The 19,739-nt window shown below is 45.2% G+C and overlaps 2 protein-coding genes across 2 annotated transcripts in view; one reads left to right on the forward strand and one right to left on the reverse strand.

Annotated features, from left to right (window-relative positions):
• galk1 (galactokinase 1) overlaps positions 1 to 19,739 on the reverse strand; it is a 40,049-nt gene that overhangs the window by 16,684 nt on the left and 3,626 nt on the right. The window contains exons 2-4 of the mRNA XM_043714289.2: positions 18,449 to 18,638; positions 14,700 to 14,819; positions 12,677 to 12,812 (exon numbers count right to left, since the gene is read on the reverse strand). Coding sequence (XP_043570224.2) covers positions 12,677 to 12,812; positions 14,700 to 14,819; positions 18,449 to 18,638 — 446 coding nt within the window. The remainder of the gene's footprint in view (positions 1 to 12,676; positions 12,813 to 14,699; positions 14,820 to 18,448; positions 18,639 to 19,739) is intronic.
• The window catches only part of LOC122561959 (uncharacterized), a 119,705-nt gene continuing 117,181 nt past the window's right edge, over positions 17,216 to 19,739 (forward strand). Inside the window, exon 1 of the mRNA XM_088000384.1 lies at positions 17,216 to 17,403. Within this exon, the coding sequence (XP_087856510.1) occupies positions 17,397 to 17,403 (7 nt within the window). The 5' untranslated portion in view covers positions 17,216 to 17,396. The remainder of the gene's footprint in view (positions 17,404 to 19,739) is intronic.

A 19,739-nucleotide genomic window follows, 5' to 3' on the forward strand; every position in this document is an offset into this window, starting at 1 on the left:
TTGGGGTGGGGGTGTTATGGGGGTTGTGGCTGTAAGGTGCTGAAAAGATGTTGATAGTTCAGATTAAGTGATCAGAATGTGAGAATGGCAGAACAATGTGTCTCCTGCCAGACTTGAAAAGACAGACAGTCCGCCTGGGTGGAGGGAAGGGAAAGAGGACATGATAATGGAATGTAACAAGCTAAAAGTTAAGGGAAGAAATAATTCACAATTTGAAGATGTTGAACTCAATATTAACTCAGAAGGTCATAAACTGCCTAGATTAGATGTTATTTCTCCAGTGTGTGCAGTGATTCACTGGAACACCGCAGCAAGCCAAGGGCAGACATGTGGGCATGTGAGCAGATTGCTGTGTTAAAATGACCGGCTAAGGGGTCATGCTCACACATAGACCGGAGATTTTCTGCAAAGCGATCACCCAGTCTGCATTTGGTTTCTCCAATGTAGAGTAGGTCACATTGGGTACAGCAAGTACAATAATATTAATTTATGAATGTCGATGTTTGAACGCTCATATTTACAAATGAGATTTCATATCAATATTGATTTTAAATAGCTGACATGTGAACTTTTGCTTGCACTTACAAACAGCTATTTCACATTGTGTTGTGTTCCAACTTGCACACAAATCGACTTATGAAGGCACTCAAGCACTGAACCCATTCATAACCTAGGGGCTGCCTGGAGTTGGGACTGTTCTCCTTGGACAGAAGAAGGTTGACAGGAGATTTGGCACAGGTTTTCAAAATCATGAGCAGGCTTAGATAGAGTAGGGTGGGAGAAGCTGTTCCTGCTTGTAAAAGGAAAAAGAATGACAGCGCATAGATTTAAACCACCTGATGAAGTGCTCCAAAAGCTAGTGCTTCCAAATAAACCTGTTGGGACTATAACCTGGTGTTGTGTGATTTTTAGCTTTAGATTTAAAGTGATTCATAAGAAGCAACATTTTCCACACAGCGAGTAGTTAGGGTATGGAGTGCACTGCCTGGAAATCTTCAGGCAGGTTCACTGGATGATTATTTGAATATAAATGGTGTGGACTGCTATCGGGAAATGACAGGAGACTGCCACTAAGCAATAGAACCCGTGTAGATACGATGGGCCGAAGAACCTCCTTCTGCATCGTAACAATTTTGTCAACTTCATTAAGGATAAAATGCACCGTCTATCACAGGAGTAGCACCACAGACAATCGCCAATTTAATTGGCTGAGGAGGCTACTATTAGCTTACACTATCTACAGTGTGGAAACAGGTCCTTCGGCCCAACAAGTCCACACTGACCCTCCAAAGAGTAACCCACCCAGACCCATTTCCCTCTAACTAATGCAGCGAACACTATGGGCAATTTAGCATGGCCAATTCACCTGGCTTGCACATCTCTGGACTGTGGGAGGAAACCGGAGCACCCGGAGGAAACCCACGCAGACACAGGGAGAATGTGCAAACTCCACACACAGTCGCCCAAGGCTGGAATCGAACCTGGGTCCCTAGAACATTTTTTTTTAAATTAGTGGTTACTTGTTGATTTAACTGATATATTCTTATAGAAACATAATTTTACTACCTCTGTGGAAGGCGATGTACTGGTGGTATTATCCCTAGTCTATGAATCCAGAGACCCAGACAATGTTCTGGGAACCCAGATTCGAATTCCACCACAGTAGATGGTGGAATTTGATTTCGATAAAATCTGGAATTAAGGGTTTAATGATGGTCATGAAACCATTGTCGATTGTCGGAAAAACCCATCTGGTTCATTACATTTACATTTTTTTCACATTACATTACAGCGTGGAAACAGGCCCTTCGGCCCAACAAGTCCACACCGACCTGCCAAAGCGTAACCCACCCATACCCCTACATTTACCCCTTACCTAACACGACGGGCAATTTAGCATGGCCAATTCACCTGACCTGCACATCTTTGGACTGTGGGAAGAAACCGGAGCACCCGGAGGAAACCCACGCAGACACGGGGAGAACGTGCAAACTCCACACAGTCAGTCGCCTGAGGCAGGAATTGAACCCGGGTCTCTGGCGCTGTGAGGCAGCAGTGCTAACCACTGTGCCACCGTGCCGCCAACAGCGGAAGGAGATCTGTTCCCCCCCCTTAACTGGTCTGGCCTATATGTGACTCCAGACTCACAGCAATGTGGTTGACTCGCAGTTGCTCTCTGAAATGGCCTCGCAAGCTGTTACGTTGTACCAATCGCTACAAAGTCTCAAAGAAATTGAACCGGACAGATCACCTGGCATTGACCTCGGCACTGAGAAAGACAATGGCAGAGGCAGTTTGAGGGGGATCTGCCTCTGGAGGTAGTATGGGCTGAAGTCAGAAATAGGAAAGGTGCAGTCACCTTGTTGGGTGTTTACTATAGGCCCCCCAATAGCAGCAGAGATGTGGAGAAACAGATTGGGAAACAGATTTTGGAAAGGTGCAGAAGCCACAGGGTCGTAGTCATGGGCGACTTCAACTTCCCAAATATTGATTGGAAGCTCTTTAGATCAAGTAGATTGGATGGGGCGGTGTTTGTGCAGTGTGTCCAGGAAGCTTTTCTAACGCAGTATGTAGATTGTCCAACCAGAGGGGAGGCCATATTGGATTTGGTACTCGGTAATGAACCGGGACAAGTGGTGGGCTTGTTAGTGGGTGAACATTTTGGTGATGGTGACCACAATTCTGTGACTTTCACCTTGGTTATGGAGAGAGATAGGTGCGCACAACAAGGTAGATTTTATAATTGGGGGAAGGGAAATTACGATGCTGTAAGGCAGGATTTGAGGAGCATACGTTGGGAGCATAGGCTGTTAGGGAAGGATGTGGTGGAAATGTGGAACTTTTTCAAAGAGCAGATACGACGTGTCCATGATATGTATGTACCTATCAGGCAGGAAAGAAATGGTCGTGTGAAGGAGCCTTGGTTGACGAGAGAGGTTGAATGTCTGGTAAAGAGGAAGAAGGAGGCTTACATAAGGTTGAGGAAACAGGATTCAGACAGAGCAGTGGAGGGATACAGGATAGCCAGAAGGGACCTGAAGAAAGGGATTAGGAGAGCTAAGAGAGGGCATGAAAAATCGTTGGCGGATAGGATCAAGGATAACCCCAAGGCATTTTATGCGTATGTGAGAAACCAGAGAATGACGAGAACGAGGGTAGGTCCGATCAAGGACAGTAGTGGGAGACTGTGTATTGAGTCGGAAGAGATAGGAGAGGTCTTGAACAAGTACTTCTCTTCAGTATTTACGAACGAGAGGGACCGTATTGTAGAAGAGGAGAGTGTGAAATGGACTGGTAAGCTAGAAGAGATACCTGTTAGAAAGGAAGATGTGTTGGACATTTTGAACAACTTGAGGATAGACAAGTCCCCCGGGCCTGATGGGATATATCCTAGGATTATGTGGGAAGCAAGAGAGGAAATTGCAGTACCGTTGGCAATGATCTTCTCGTCTTCACTGGCAAAGGGGGTGGTACCAGGGGACTGGAGAGTAGCGAATGTTGTGCCCCTGTTCAAAAAAGGGAATAGGGATAACCCCGGGAATTACAGGCCTGTTAGTCTTACTTCTGTGGTAGGCAAAGTAATGGAAAGGGTACTGAGGGATAGGATTTATGAGTATCTGGAAAGACACTGCTTGATTAGGGACAGCCAGCACGGATTTGTGAAGGGTAGGTCTTGCCTTACAAGTCTTATTGAATTCTTCGAGGAGGTGACCAAGCATGTGGATGAGGGAAGAGCAGTGGATGTAGTGTACATGGATTTTAGTAAGGCATTTGATAAGGTTCCCCATGGTAGGCTTATGCGGAAAGTCAGGAGGCATGGGATAGAGGGAAATTTGGCCAATTGGATAGAAAACTGGCTAACCGGTCGAAGGCAGAGAGTGGTGGTAGATGGTAAATACTCAGCCTGGAGCCCAGTTACAAGTGGAGTTCCGCAGGGATCAGTTCTGGGTCCTCTGCTGTTTGTAATTTTTATTAATGACTTAGATGAGGGAGTTGAAGGGTGGGTCAGTAAATTTGCAGATGATACGAAGATAGGTGGAGTTATGGACAGTGAGGAGGGCTGTTGTCGGCTGCAGAGGGACTTAGATATGATGCAGAGCTGGGCTGAGGAGTGGCAGATGGAGTTCAACCCTGCCAAGTGTGAGGTTGTCCATTTTGGAAGAACAAATAAGAATGCGGAATACAGGGTTAATGGTAGGGTTCTTAGTGAGGTGGAGGAACAGAGGGATCTTGGGGTCTATGTACATAGATCTTTGAAGGTTGCCACGCAGGTGGATAGAGTTTGTCCGAAGGCCTATGGAGTATTATCGTTCATTAGCAGAGGGATTGAATTCAAGAGTCGTGAAGTGATGTTGCAGCTGTACAGGACTTTGGTTAGGCCACAGTTGGAGTACTGTGTGCAGTTCTGGTCGCCTCACTATAGGAAAGATGTGGAAGCTTTGGAGAGGGTGCAGAGAAGATTTACCAGGATGTTGCCTGGAATGGAGAGGAAGTCGTACGAGGATAGGTTGAGAGTTCTCGGCCTTTTCTCGTTGGAACGGCGAAGGATGAGGGGTGACTTGATAGAGGTTTATAAGATGATCAGAGGAATAGATAGAGTAGACAGTCAGAAACTTTTTCCCCAGGTACAACAGTGTGTTACAAGGGGACATAAATTTAAGGTGAAGGGTGGAAGGTATAGGGGAGATGTCAGGGGTGGGTTCTTTACCCAGAGAGTGGTGGGGGCATGGAATGCGCTGCCCGTGGGAGTGGTGGAGTCGGAATCATTGGCGACCTTTAAGCGGCATTTGGATAGGTACATGGATGGGTACTTAATCTAGGTTAGAAGTTCGGCACAACATCGTGGGCCGAAGGGCCTGTTCTGTGCTGTATTGTTCTATGTTCTATGTTCTATGTTCTATGTTCTAAACAACTCTGTCGACCCTGCAAAGTCCTCCTCATTAATATCTAGGGGCTAGTGCCTATATTGGGAGAGCTGTCTCAAAGACTATGGAAGCAACAACCTGACACAGTCATACTCACAGAATCATTCCAAAAATACAATGCCTAACAATGTCCCAAATACCTCCATTACCATTCCTGGATATATCCTGTCTCACCGGCAGGACAGACCCAGCAGAGGTGGCAGCACCATGCTATACTGTCAGGAGGGAGTTGCTCTTGGAGTCCTCAACATTGTCTCTGACCCTATGAACTCTTGTACCTTCAGGTTAAACATGGGCAAGCAAAACATCCTGTCCTCCCTCAGTTGATGAATCGGTACTCCTCCATGTTGAGCAACACTTAGAGGAAGCACTGAGAATGGCAAGGCACAAAATGCACTCTGGGTGGGGGATTTCAATGTTTACCACCAAGGGTGGCTTGGCAACAATACTATTGATCGAACTGGTCAGGTCCTAAAGGATATAGCTGCTAGACTGGGTCTGCGGGAGGCAGCGAAGGAACCTACAGAGTGAAAAACACACTTGATCTCATTCTCACCAATCTGCCAGCTGCAGATGCATCTGTCCATGACAGTATCGGTAAGAGCGACCACTGCAGAATCCTTATCGAGACGAAGTCCTGACTTCACATTGAGAATAACCTAATTGTGTTGTATGGCGCTATCATTGTGCTAAATGGGACAGACTTCGAACAGATCTAGTAACTCAAGACTGGGCACCCTTGGAGGCGCTGGTGGGCCATCAACAGCAGTAGAATTATACTCCAGCACAACCTGAAACCTCATGGTTCAGCATATCCACCACTCAACCCAGCATATCAGTGTAAAAGATAAGGCTGAAGCTTTCACAGCAATCTTCAGCCAGAAGTGTCAAGTGGATGATCCATCGCGGTCTCCTCCAGTGGTCCCCAACATTACAGATGCCAGTCTTCAGCCAATTTGATTCATTCTATGTGACATCAAGAAACAGTTGGAGACACTGGACACTGCAAAGGCTCCTGTCCCTGACAACATTCCAGCAATAGTACTGAAGACTTGAGTTTCAGAAGCTGCCACTCCCCTGGCCAAGCTGTTCCAGTACAGTTACAACAATGGCATCTACCTAACAATGTGGAAATTTGCCTAAGTATGTCATATACATAAAAAACATGACAAATCCAATTCGGCCAATTACTGCCCCATTAGTCTACTTTCAATCATCAGTAAAATGATGGAAGGTGTCATCAACAGTGCTATAAAGCAGCACCTGCTCAGCAGTAACCTGTTCAGTGACGTCCAGTTTGGGTTCCATCAGGGCCACTCGGTTCCTGACCTCATTACAACCTCTGTTCAAACGTGGACAAAAGAGCTGAATTCCAGAGGTGAAGTGAAAGTGACAGCCCTTGACAGCAAGGCTGCATTAGACCAGGTTTGGCATCAAACAGCACTGGCAAAACTGAAATCAATGGGTATCAGGAGGCAAACTCACTGTGATTAGTGTCACACCTGATGCACCAGACACATCGGAAGATGTATGTGGTTGTTGGAGGTCAGTCATCTTAGCTCCAGAATATTTCCGCAGAGGTTCCTCAAGGTAGTGCCTTAGTCCCTATCATCTTCCGTTGCTTCATCAATTATCTTCCCTCCATCATAAGGTCAGAAGTGGGAATGTTTCCCAATGACCCCCCAGCTCCATTCACAACTGCTCAAACACTGAAGCAGTAAGCAACAAGGTCTGGACAATATCTGAGCTGACAAGTAACCTTCATGCCACACAAATGCCAGGCTACAACCATTACCAACAAGAGACAATCTAACCACCACCCTTTGACATTGAATGGCGTTACCATCACTGAATCCCCACCATCAACATCCTGGGTTTTATCATTGACCAGAAACTCAACAGACTCATCATATAAATGCAAGTGGCTCCAAGAGTAGGTCAGAGGCTAGGAATACTACAGTGAGTAACCCACCTCCAGATGGGCCAATGGGCTGAGAAGTGGCAGATGGAGTTTAATTTAGATAAATGTGAGGTGCTGCACTTTGGGAAAGCAAATCTTAGAAGACTTATACACTTAATGGTAAGGTCCCAGGGGGTGCAGGTTCATAGCTCCTTGAAAGTGGAGTCACAGGTAGACAAGATAGAGAAGAAAGCATTTGGAATGCTTTCCTTTATTGGTCAGAGTATTGAGTACAGGAGTTGGGAGGTCACGTTGCGTCTGTACAGGACATCAGTTATTGGCAGAATGGCAGGAAGCAGAGGTAAAGGTTGCGGTGAGTTTTCGTGACTAGAAATGTGTGTCTAGTGGGGCTTGATTTAATTTGATTTGATTTATTGTTGTCACATGTATCAAGATATAGTGAAAGGTTTTTTCTGCATGCTCTACAGGTAGATTGTACCATACCAAGTGCTTCAGGTAGCAGAATAGCATGCAGAATATGGTATTACAGTCACAGGGAAAGTGTAAAGAGAGATCAACACAAACATTTGAGAGATTTTGCAAGAATCAGTGTTGCAGCCTGATGAGTTAGACTTTAATGTAGGATGCTGAAAATGTGTTGCTGGAAAAGCGCAGCAGGTCAGGCAGCATCCAGGGAACAGGAGAATCGACGTTTCGGGCATAAGCCCTTCTTCAGGAATGAAGAAAGTTTGTCCAGCAGGCTAAGATAAAAGGTGGGGAGGAGGGACTTGGTGGAGGGGCATCGGAAATGCGATAGGTGGAAAGAGGTCAAGGTGAGGGTGATAGGTCAGACTGGAGTGAGGGCGGAGAGGTCAGGAAGAAGATTGCAGGTTAGGAAGGCGGTGCTGAGTTCGATGGATTTAGAACATAGAACATAGAAGAATACAGCGCAGTACAGGCCCTTTGGCCCTCGATGTTGCGCCGATCCAAGCCCACCTAACCTATACTAACCCACTATCCTCCATATACCTATCCAATGCCCGCTTAAATGCCCATAAAGAGGGAGAGTCCACCACTGCTACTGGCAGGGCATTCCATGAACTTACGACTCGCTGAGTGAAGAACCTACCCCTAACTTCAGTCCTATATCTACCCCCCCTTAATTTAAAGCTATGCCCCCTTGTAATACCCGACTCCATACGCGGGAAAAGGTTCACACTGTCAACCCTATCTAACCCCCTAATCATCTTGTACACCTCAATCAAGTCACCCCTAAACCTTCTTTTCTCTAATGAAAACAGCCCCAAGTGTCTCAGTCTTTCCTCATACGATCTTCCTTCCATACCAGGCAACATCCTGGTAAACCTCCTCTGCACCCGTTCCAGTGCCTCCACATCCTTCCTATAGTATGGCGACCAAAACTGCACACAATATTCCAGATGCGGCCGCACCAGAGTCTTATACAACTGCATCATGACCTCAGGACTCCGGAACTCAATTCCTCTACCAATAAAAGCCAGTACGCCATATGCCTTCCTCACCGCACTATTTACCTGGGTGGCAACTTTCAGAGATCTGTGTACATGGACACCAAGATCCCTCTGCTCATCCACACTACCAAGTATCCGACCATTAGCCCAGTACCCCATCTTTTTGTTATTCTTCCCAAAGTGAATCACCTCACACTTAGCTACATTGAATTCCATTTGCCACCTTTCTGCCCAGCTCTGCAGCTTCTCTATATCCTGCTGTAACCTGCCACATGCTTCCTCACTGTCAACAACTCCTCCGACTTTCGTATCATCCGCAAACTTGCTCACCCAACCTTCTAACCCCTCTTCCAGGTCATTTATAAAAATGACAAACAGCAATGGTCCCAAAACAGATCCTTGCGGAACACCGCTAGTGACGGCACTCCATGAAGAAACTTTGCCATCAACTACTACCCTCTGTCTTCTTCCATCCAGCCAATTCCTAATCCAAACCTCCAACTCACCCTCAATGCCATATCTCCGTATTTTCTGCAGTAGCCTACCATGGGGAACCTTATCAAACGCCTTACTAAAATCCATATATACCACATCTACCGTTTTCCCCTCATCAACCTCCTTCGTCACCTTTTCAAAGAATTCAATAAGGTTTGTGAGGCACGACCTGCCCTTCACAAAACCATGCTGACTATCCTTGATCACATTATTCCTATCCAGATGTGCATAAATCCTATCCCTTACAATTCTCTCTAAGACTTTGCCCACAACAGAAGTGAGACTCACCGGCCTATAGTTACTAGGGTTATCCCTACTCCCCTTTTTGAACAAGGGAACCACATTTGCTATCCTCCAGTCTTCTGGCACTACTCCTGTAGACAAAGAGGACATAAAAATCAAGGCCAATGGCTCTGCAATCTCCTCCCTTGCTTCCCAGAGAAGGGATTTGACTGAGACAAGGTGGAGGGAGGGGAAATGAGGAAACTGGTGAAATCCGAGTTCATCCCTTGTGGTTGGAGGGTTCCTAGGCGGAAGATGAGGCGTTCTTCCTCCAACCGTCGTGTTGTTGTGGTCTGGCGATGGAGGAGTCCAAAGACCTGCATATCCTTGGTGGAGTGGGAGGGGGAGTTGAAGTATTGAGCCACAGGGTGGTTGGGTTGGTTGGTCTGGGTGTCCCAGAGGTGTTCTCTAAAACGCTCCGCAAGTAGGCGGCCTGTCTCCCCAATATAGAGGAGGCCACATCGGGTGCAGAGGATGCAACAGATGATGTGTGTGGAGGTGCAGGTGAATCTGTGGCGGATATGGAAGTTTCCTTTGGGGCCTTGGAGGGAGGTGAGGGAGGAGGTGTGGGCGCAAGTCTTGCACCTCCTGCGGTTGCAGGGGAAGGTGCCGGGAGTGGAGGTTGGGTTGGTGGGGGGTGTGGGTCAGACGAGGGAGTCACGGAGGGAGTGGTCTTTACGGAATTCTGATATGGGAGGGGAGGGAAATATATCCTTGGTGGTGGGGTCCGTTTGGAGGTGGCGGAAATGACGGCGGATGATGCGCTGTACATGGAGATTGGTGGGGTGGTAGGTGAGGACCAGTGGGGTTCTGTCCTGGTGGCGGTTGGAGGGGCGGGGCTCAAGGGCGGAGGAGCGGGAAGTGGAAGAAATGCGGTGGAGGGCATCATCGACCACGTCGGGGGGGAAATTGCGGTCCTTGAAGAAGGAGGCCATCTGGGTTGTACGTTTTTGGAACTGGTCCTCCTGGGAGCAGATGCGGCGGAGACGAAGGAATTGGGAGAATGGGATGGCATTTTTACAGGGGGCAGGGTGGGAGGAGGTGTAGTCCAGGTAGCTGTGGGAGTCGGTCAGTTTGTAGTAGATGTCCGTGTTGATTCGGTCGCCTGAGATAGAAATAGAAAGGTCGAGGAAGGGGAGGGAGGAATCTGAGACTGTCCACGTGAATTTGAGGTCGGGGTGGAAGGTGTTGGTGAAGTGGATGAACTGTTCAACCTCCTCGTGGGAGCACGAGGCGGCGCCAATACAGTCATCGATGTAGCGGAGGAAAAGGTGGGGGGTGGGGCCAGTGTAGTTATGGAAGATGGACTGTTCCACATATCCTACGAAGAGGCAGGCACAGCTGGGGCCCATGCGGGTGCCCATGGCTACTCCTTTCGTTTGGAGGAAGTGGGAGGATCGGAAAGAGAAGTTGTTCAGGGTGAAGACCAGTTCAGTCAGTCGAAGGAGGGTGTCAGTGGAAGGGTACTAGTTGGTACGGCGGGAAAGGAAGAAGCGGAGGGCTTTGAGTCCTTCGTGATGGGGGATGGAGGTGTACAGGGACTGGATGTCCATGGTGAAGATAAAGCGTTGGGGACCGGGGAAGCGAAAATCATGGAGGGCATGGGTGGTGTCCCGAACGTAGGTGGGGAGTTCTTGGACTAAGGGGGACAGGACAGTGTCGAGGTATGCGGAGATGTGTTCGGTGGGGCAGGAGCAGGCGGAGACAATGGGTCGGCCGGGGCAGTCAGGTTTGTGGATTTTGGGCAGGAGGTAGAAGCGAGCGGTGCAGGGTTGTGAGACTATGAGGTTGGAGGCAGTGGATGGGAGATCCCCCGAGGTGATGAGGTTATGGATGGTCTGGGAGATGATGGTTTGGTGGTGGGGGGTGGGGTCATGGTCAAGGGGGCAGTAGGAGGAGGCATCTGCGAGCTGGCGTTTGTCCTCAGCGGTGTAAAGGTCGGTGCGCCAAACTACTACCGCGCCTTCCTTGTCTGCTGGTTTGATAGTGAGGTTGGGATTGCAACGGAGGGAGTGGATGTAGGATGTAGGATGCCTGATCAGTAAGTTCACAGGTGATATAAAAATCGATGAGGTGCTAAGTATTGAGAGGATAACCTTAGACTACAGGAGGATATTGATGGGCTGGTCAATGCGCTGATCAGTGGCAAATGGAATTCAATCAGGATAAGTGTGAGATGATGCACTCAGGAGGACAAATAAGGCAAGAAGATCATAGGGAAGTCAGTGTGCATGTCCACTGGTCCCTTAAGATAGCAGGACATGTAGATTGGTTAGGAAGGCATATGGTTGGATACTTGCCTTTATTAGCCTCGACAGAGTTCAATAGCAGGTAGTTATGCTGGAACTATATTATTTGTTGTTTAGGCCACAGATAGAGTATTGTGTGCAGTTCTGGAATTCACATTACTCTGACTGTTCTGGAGAGGATGCAGAGTAGTTTACCAGTGTGCTGCTTGGGATGGAAAATTTTAGCTACGAAGATAGATTTAAGTTGTTTCCCTTGAAGCAAAGATTGAGAGGAGACATTTTTTCCTCTTGGAGTGATCAATGACAAGGGGCATTGATTGAAGGTAAGTAGCAGGAGATTTAGAGGTGTGAGGAAAAATAAACTATTTCATCCAGCAGGTGGTGGGAATCTGGAACTCATTGCCTGTAAAGGTGGTAGAGGCAGAAACCCTCAAAACATTTAAGACGTATTTAGACATGCACCTTGTGATACCAAGGTGTAGACCAAGTGCTGGTAAATGGGATGAGAACAGTGAAGTGCTTGATTTTGACCAGCACAGACTCAATGCATCAAAGCAACTGTACTGTAGGCCACTAAGACTCTATGAAATCAGACAGTGTAGAATTCTCCCAGTACTACATTGGAGTATCAGCCCACATTTTGTGCGAGAGTTCCAGGAGTGGTTTTGAACCCACAATCATCTGACTCAAATGGTAGTACTGTCATCTGATCCATGATCAAAACTGAGAATGCATATAGGGTATAAGCAGCCAGGGAAAGAGTTAAGTTCTGAGTTTTGTGAAACAAGAAGTTCAGCTGAGCATGACTCAGATCAGATAAAAACTTACAGTTAACAATGGGATGCTGGAGGCAAGAGTAATGGGTTAACAAGGTGAAAAAGCAGTCATTATGTACAGCCACTTAACAATATCGGAAGCATTAAGTATGCAAGGTCAGCTAACAAGGGGAAAAGTATCCATTATATGAACCCAGTTAAAAAGGTTAAGTACATTTATTGTATAACAGTAAAGGGCTTGGTCTCTGCTATTGATACTCATTGACTGTAACAGTCACCCAATTAATATGTATGTTGCCTCATCTGGATACTCCTCCCTGTAAAGTGACTATGCTATTTGTTGACAAACTGCTATTCCAGAGAAGACTGTGAACTCATGTCTTTGTGCACATGGGTGATTGTTCTCTCTCCCTCCAGGGCCCAAATAAAAATGAAGGAAGTAAAATTACACTGTGTCTCTGAACGTTTTGCTTTGAATGGGGGGGGGGGGAAGCGCCACACAGATTATCACGAGATCACAGATCATATTCAACAGATGCATATGCCTTCTTTGGCTCACCTGCAATCAATAAGCAAGGCATGATCCTTTTGCCCCATCACTGAGATGAATTGGTCCATGATTCCACAAGGCATGGAGGCAAAAGTATGCTCAGCTTTCTGACAGGCCAGGGCTTTTTCCATTAAATCTCCGTCATCTGATGATCAGAAAATTAAACATAGTGAGGCCTTATTGCACTGTTACCACCACCAAGACACATGCCTTATCTATGACATATAGACATGGTTCCTATTGCCAGGAGATGTGTCATTCAACAATCCACAACAACCTTTCTCTCCCATCCTAAATGGTGTGCCACAATCATTAGGCCTGTCCTCCAAAGCCAATTCCAGAGTTTAATCAGTTGGAATTCAGACAATCCATTCCATTTGCCTATCCCTAGTTGCCTGAACAAAGACCATTTCTGAAGGGACTAAAAGGCAACCATACCGTTGGAGTGGAATCACGTGTAGCAAGTATAGGAAAAAAGTCCCTTAACCAAAGGGACCCCAGTAAATCAGTGGGGTTTCTGAGACAATCTACCAGCAGCATTTACGGTTATTTTTTCTGATGCCAGCAGATTTAATGAATTATATTTAACATGGGCTAATCATATTTTAATTCATAGACTGTGACCTGCCAGTCCAGTACCATGACTTTTTAAAAATGTGTTCATAGAATGTCAGCATTTCATGCCAGCTTCTAAATGCTCTAGAGAAGTGGTAGTGAGCTACTTGAAATACTGACTTTTTAAATTCATTCGTAGTATGAGTGCCTCGCTGGCTAGGCCAGTATTTATTGTCCAGCTAATTGACTAATTGCCCAGAGTGCAGTTAACAGCCAACTACATTGCTGTGGGTCTACAATGACATGTAGGTTAGACCAGCTAAGGATTGCAGTTTCCTTCCCTCAAGGACATGAATGAGCCAGATGGATTTTTCCTGACAATGAACAACAGATTCATGGTAATCATTATACTCTAACTTCCAGTCATTTAATTGAATCCAAATTCCATCAACCACCGGAGGGATTTGAACCCAGGTCCTCATATCGTTTATGGATTTCTGATTAATAGTCCAGCAATATACCAAGGCCACTGCCTTCCCATGTGATGTAGGTATACCCAATGTTTTTACATAGGGAGTTCCAGGATTTTGACACAGCTGCAGTGAAGTTATGACAAGAAAGTCAGGATAATGTGTGGCTTAAAGGTGAACTTTCAGCATGTAGTGTTCCCATGTCCTTGTCCTTCTATATTGTTGAGGTTGCAGTTGAGGTTGAGGTTGGAAGATGGTGTTGAAGGAGACTTGGTGAGTTACTGCTGTGTACTTTGCAGAAGGTACACAGTGTGCTATTATGCATCAGTGGTGAAAAAGGGAGTGAATGTTGAAGGAGGTAGATAGAGTGCATTGTACTGCACAGGGTTGAACTTCTTGCTTGTTATTGGAGCTGCACCTAACCAGGCAAGTGGAGAGCATTCCACCTCATTCCCAACTTGAGCCTTGTTGATAAACATTGGGAGATTAGAAGGGAGTTATTCACTGCAGGATTACAAGCATCTGACCTGCTTTTGTAACCACAGTATTTATATGGCTAGTCCAGTTCAGTTTCTGGTTAATAGTTACCACTCCCTCCTCCCAGATAGTGACAGCAGGGGATTCAGTGATGTAATGCTATTAAACATCATAGGGCAATGATTGGATTCTATCTTGTTGGAGCTGGCACTTTGTGGTGCAAATATCCGTAAAAAGATCCATGTGCTATCATGAAAAGGTCATAACAGGACTGAAGCCAAGTCTTTACAGTAGTTGGTGGACTTGCCCTGATTGCTATGAATGGTCCAGCCAAACAGTAGGAACAATTCACAGAGTAATTACCACGGAGTAATTTGGATACGTTCAATACAAAAACTGAACAACTGGACTGGAGAGGACCAGTAATTCAGGGAGACTTTCATCACTAAACCTTTTTGGGAGTGAAAGAGGCAAAGAAATATTGCAGAGACTGATCATTTTCCAATTATAAAGCATCTCATTTCACTCACCTGGACAAATTTGCTGTAGGAAGGTGTACATGGCAACTTCCAAAGATGCTGAACTGGACAACCCTCCTCCTAATGGAACATTACTTGCCATCACTGCCTTAAACCCAGTTAGTGGACCTGCTACAAAGATATAATAGACAGCATATCCATATGGGTCAGAGGGCAAGGAAAAATACTCAAAACTACTAACAAAATAGCTAAGTACATCTGCTGTACACCAGCCGGTGCACCTCAGTACACTAGTAGTAATCTTTTTGACAATATTTAATTACGAGTCAAAAATTGTGGCGCTGGAAAAGCACAGCTCGTCAAGCAGCATCAGAGGAGCAGGACAGTCGATGTTTTGGGCATAAATCCTTCTCAAGAATCCTGAAACGTCAACTCTCCTGCTCCTCAGATGCTGCCTGACCTGCTATGCTTTTCCAGCACCACACTTTTTGACTCTCCAGCATCTGCAGTCCTCAGTTTCTCCTAAAATTTAACTATGAGAAATTCTACATAAAATTTAAACTAACTAGCAATCATAAGCAATGAGTTACAAAACAAAAAGTGGTGACAAAGTTGACAAGTTTGTATCTTCAGATCAGTAGAGGACAAAACTGCATACATTTTGCTGTAATCTCCCCATAGTCATTGGAGCCTGGATCTGGAGGTCAACTGATCTGCTGGTTATTTTCAAAGAAGCAACATGTTATGAGCTGCAGGTCTGAACACTCTCAATGTTAACAGTACAGCTCCGTATCCCTTATCTGAGCAACCAAAAACCGAAAAGCTCATGGAGCGTGCAGCGCCATTCATGTCTGTGTAACATCACGGGCTTTTCTTGGCGGGTGAAGGCTGCACCCACTCGACCCACGTGGCAGTGTGGCCCAGCACTCGGAAGCGTCAGTTGTGTATTGTATTTACTGTGCTAAACTGTTTAATTTTAGAATGAAAATGTCAAAAAGAGGTGCAGATACATATATGGCTAACAATAGTATAAATCTAGATTAGTGGTGCTGGAAGAGCACAGCAGTTCAGGCAGCATCCAAGGAGCTTTGAAATCGACATTTCAGGCAAAAGCCCTTCATCAGGAACCCTGAGATTCTTGTAGAGAGAGGAGGAAAACTTCTTCAAGGCAGGCATCCTTGCAAGAGGATTCGCAGTAGGGTTAAAATCAACTAGGTAAAAACAATGACTGCAGATGCTGAAAACCAGATTCTGGATTAGTGGTGCTGGAAGAGCACAGCAGTTCAGGCAGCATCCAAGGAGCTTTGAAATCAACGTTTCGGGCAAAAGCCCTTCATCAGGAAACGTCGATTTCAAAGCTCCTTGGATGCTCCCTTTACTGCTGTGCTCTTCCAGCACCACTAATCCAGAATCTGGTTTTCAGCATCTGCAGTCATTGTTTTTACCTAACAATCGTATAAAGAAATGAAAGCATCTGTCATTATCAAGAATGCATAGAGTTATTGCAGAAGCTTGATCGTGGTGTGGCTGTGTGGCATCTTACTGAAGAATATGGTGTCGGAACTACCATTGTCTATGATTTGAAGAAACAGAAAGACATGGTGGCGGCACGGTGGCACAGTGGTTAGCACTGCTGCCTCATAGCGCCAGAGACCCGGGTTCAATTCCCGCCTCAGGCGACTGACTGTGTGGAGTTTGCACGTTCTCCCCGTGTCTGCGTGGGTTTCCTCCGGGTGCTCCGGTTTCCTCCCACAGTCCAAAAGATGTGCAGGGTCAGGTGAATTGGCCATGCTAAATTGCCCGTAGTGTTAGGTAAGGGGTAAATGTAGGGGTATGGGTGGGTTTCGCTTCGGCGGGTCGGTGTGGACTTGTTGGGCCGAAGGGCCTGTTTCCACACTGTAATGTAATCTAATCTAATCTAAAAAATCTAATCAAAAGTTACTGAAGTTTTATGGTGACAGTGATGACTATCAACTAATGAAAAAAAGGAAAACACTGCATAGGGCAAAAAATGAAGATCTTAACCGTGTGTCGATGGAGTGGATTAGACAACGAAGAATATAAGTATGCCACTGACTGGTTTGATGGTCATGGAACAAGCTGGAAATATCATAAAGAACTGAACATTAAAGGCGAATTTCAATATTCAGAAGGTTGGCTGCAGAAATTCAAGAAGCTTAATGGTGTGAAATACCTGAAAATCTGTAGCGAAAGGCTTCTGCGGACCATGAAGCAACTGAAAGTTATGTTGATGAATTTGCCAAGCTGATATCTGATGAAGGCATTAGTCCTGAACAAATTTACAATGCTGATGAAACAGCTCTCTACTGGCGCTATGTCCCCAGAAAAACATTAGCAACGGCTAATAACAGAACACCAACAGGTTTTAAGGAAACTAAGGACAGATTAACTATTCTTGGGTGTGTCATTGTTGCAGGCACACACAAGTTGAAATTGGCAGTGATTGGGAAAAACAAACATCGGAGATGACGAAAAGGTGTACGTAATTTGCCTGTGCATTAATATGCAAACAAGAAAGCATAGGTAACTAGAGAAATTTTTACCAGCAGCACGAGCTCATTGCAGACAAGCCGGACTGGAGGAAAAGTGTAAAATGTTATTGTTCCTGGACAACTGCTCCGCACATCCTCTGCCGAACAGCTTGTGAAAAGTAATGTTTTTGGCATTTACTTACCCCCGAATGTGACATCGGTATTACAGTCTTGTGACCAAGGAATTTTACGCTCCATGAAGAGTTAAGTATAAAGACTATTTTTTTAAACAGTATGCTTGCTGCAGTCAACAAAGAGATAGGAATTCAAGTCTTCCTGTAAGAGTTTAGTCTTAAGGATGCCATTTACGCAGTTGCTAATGCTCGGAATGATGTTGATAAAGCAACATTAACAAATGCTTGGCACAGACTCTGGCCTACAACAATGTTTCTTGTAAGGAGTTTGAAGGATTTCATGTCACTGAAGAGAAAAAGATGATAGCAATCCTTGTTACTTACGCACAAAATTTATCAGATGAAAGTGTAAATAAATTACATGAAGCTGACATCGAAGGAATGCTGAACATTGACAATGATGTGCCTGTCATGCATTCCTTGAGCGATGGGAACATTGCTGAAATGGTTTTAAATACGGGCTCCTGTACAGATAAGTGTGAGGACAGTATTGGTGATGATGATGATGATGATGAGTTAGTGAACACAGTTGAAAAAGTCCCCATTGATGATATGGTGAAAATGTGTGATCAGTTAATTGCTGGCCTTGAACAATGTTCATTTCTTGGTGAGCAAGAGGTTATGGCAATTTACTCAATTAGAGAGAGATTGCTTAGACAGAAGCCTATGTTAAGGAGACAGGTGACACTTGAAGAAGCCTTTAAAACTGCCGCCTGCCATAGTGCTGAAGCTGTGTATGTTTGAGTTTTACCAAATGTTTTTATCAGAATGTTTTTTATGGAAATAAAATGTTGTTGAATGTTTATAGTCGATGTAGTTCATGAATTTGTATATATTACTCTATTAATAAGCTTTGTACATTTAAGTTTTCCAGAATGTTTTTTATGGAAATAAAATGTTGTTGAATATTTGTGGTCGATGTATTTCATTTATCAGTACACTACCCTATAAATAAAGGTCTCTTGTCCAGAGATAAGAACATTACCACTGTGCCACAACACAGCCCCCAAATTAATGTCTGTCTTATATGATCATCCTTATTTTGGACTCTACTTACCTAAACAAATTGCAGCTCAACATGTTAGTGATCTCTAGGAACAATGAGCATTCTTACCCCTGTAATGCTGAATAACTCCCTTCACATAGTTAGCCCAGCGAGGTACACCAGGACTCAGAGGCTTTGATTCAGTTGGCACGGGAAATTCCAGTTGTTTTGGTTCATCTGCCTCCTTTGCCGTAGTAAGTAATGAGATTATCCCATCTGCACTCTGACAGCCGATCAACACTGTGATCATCGGGAGAGCCTTAAGGATTAACATATTATTAGCCACCAAGAACAACCATTCAAAAATCAGACAGCCAAAGAATCTCTTTTCTATCTGTATTTAAACTTCTCTTCCTAATGTTCAGTAGTCATGATTTGGAGATGCCGATGTTGAACTGGGATGTACAAAGTTAAAAATCACACAACACCAGATTATAGTCCAACAGGTTTAATTGGAAGCACACTAGCTTTCGGAGTGACGCTCCTTCATCAGGTGATAGTGGAGGTCTCGATTGTAACACAGAATTTATAGCAAAAATTTACAGTGTGATGTAACTGAAATTATACATTGAAAAATTGATTGTCTGTTAAGCCTTTCATCTGTTAGAATACAGTGATAGTTTCACTTCTTTCATGTGTAAATCACAAAACCTTTTATTTAAATTGCATTCTCGGGTTAGCTGTTAACAATGGTGATAGCTAGACAATATGTTGAAGGTGTTAGCCCCCTGTGTTCTCTGTCTATGCCATGATGTTTAGATTGATTCTAATCTAAAAAGTGAGATAACAGAGTTTTACATAAATTCATGCAGTTTTTGAGCTCGGAGTTCTACACGAATGCATCAGTTTTTGAGCAAAGTACAATGTAACTCTGCAAGTACAAATTCACCTCACAAAATATATGTACGCATGTGGGTCTTTGTCTGTGTGTGTGTGTCTGTCTGTCTGTCTGGGGTGGGGGTGGTGAGTGTGAGAAAGTGTGTGTGAGTGCAGAGTGTCTTAAGTCTGTGAGGGGTGCATGTGTGAGTGTGGGAGTGTGTATGTCTATAAGGGTGTGTGTGGGTGTCTGTGTGCGCGTCTGTGTGTACCTGTGTCCGTGTGTGCGTGTAGGAATATCTGTGTGTGTGTGTAGTGCAATGGTGATCACCCGTAATGTGACATGAACCCAAGGTCCCGGTTGAGGCCCTCCCTATGGGTACCGAACTTAGCTAATTTACCAAACTTAGTTCAGTACCCATAGGGAGGGCCTCAACCGGGACCTTGGGTTCATGTCACATTACTGGTGATCACCATTGCACTACACACACACACACAGTTATTCCTACACGCACACACGGACACAGGTACACACAGACGCGCA

Source organism: Chiloscyllium plagiosum, unplaced genomic scaffold (genome assembly GCF_037043375.1).
Source record: "Chiloscyllium plagiosum isolate Xiang-an unplaced genomic scaffold, Cpla_swu_hap1 HiC_scaffold_25, whole genome shotgun sequence".
Taxonomy (NCBI): domain Eukaryota; kingdom Metazoa; phylum Chordata; class Chondrichthyes; order Orectolobiformes; family Hemiscylliidae; genus Chiloscyllium; species Chiloscyllium plagiosum.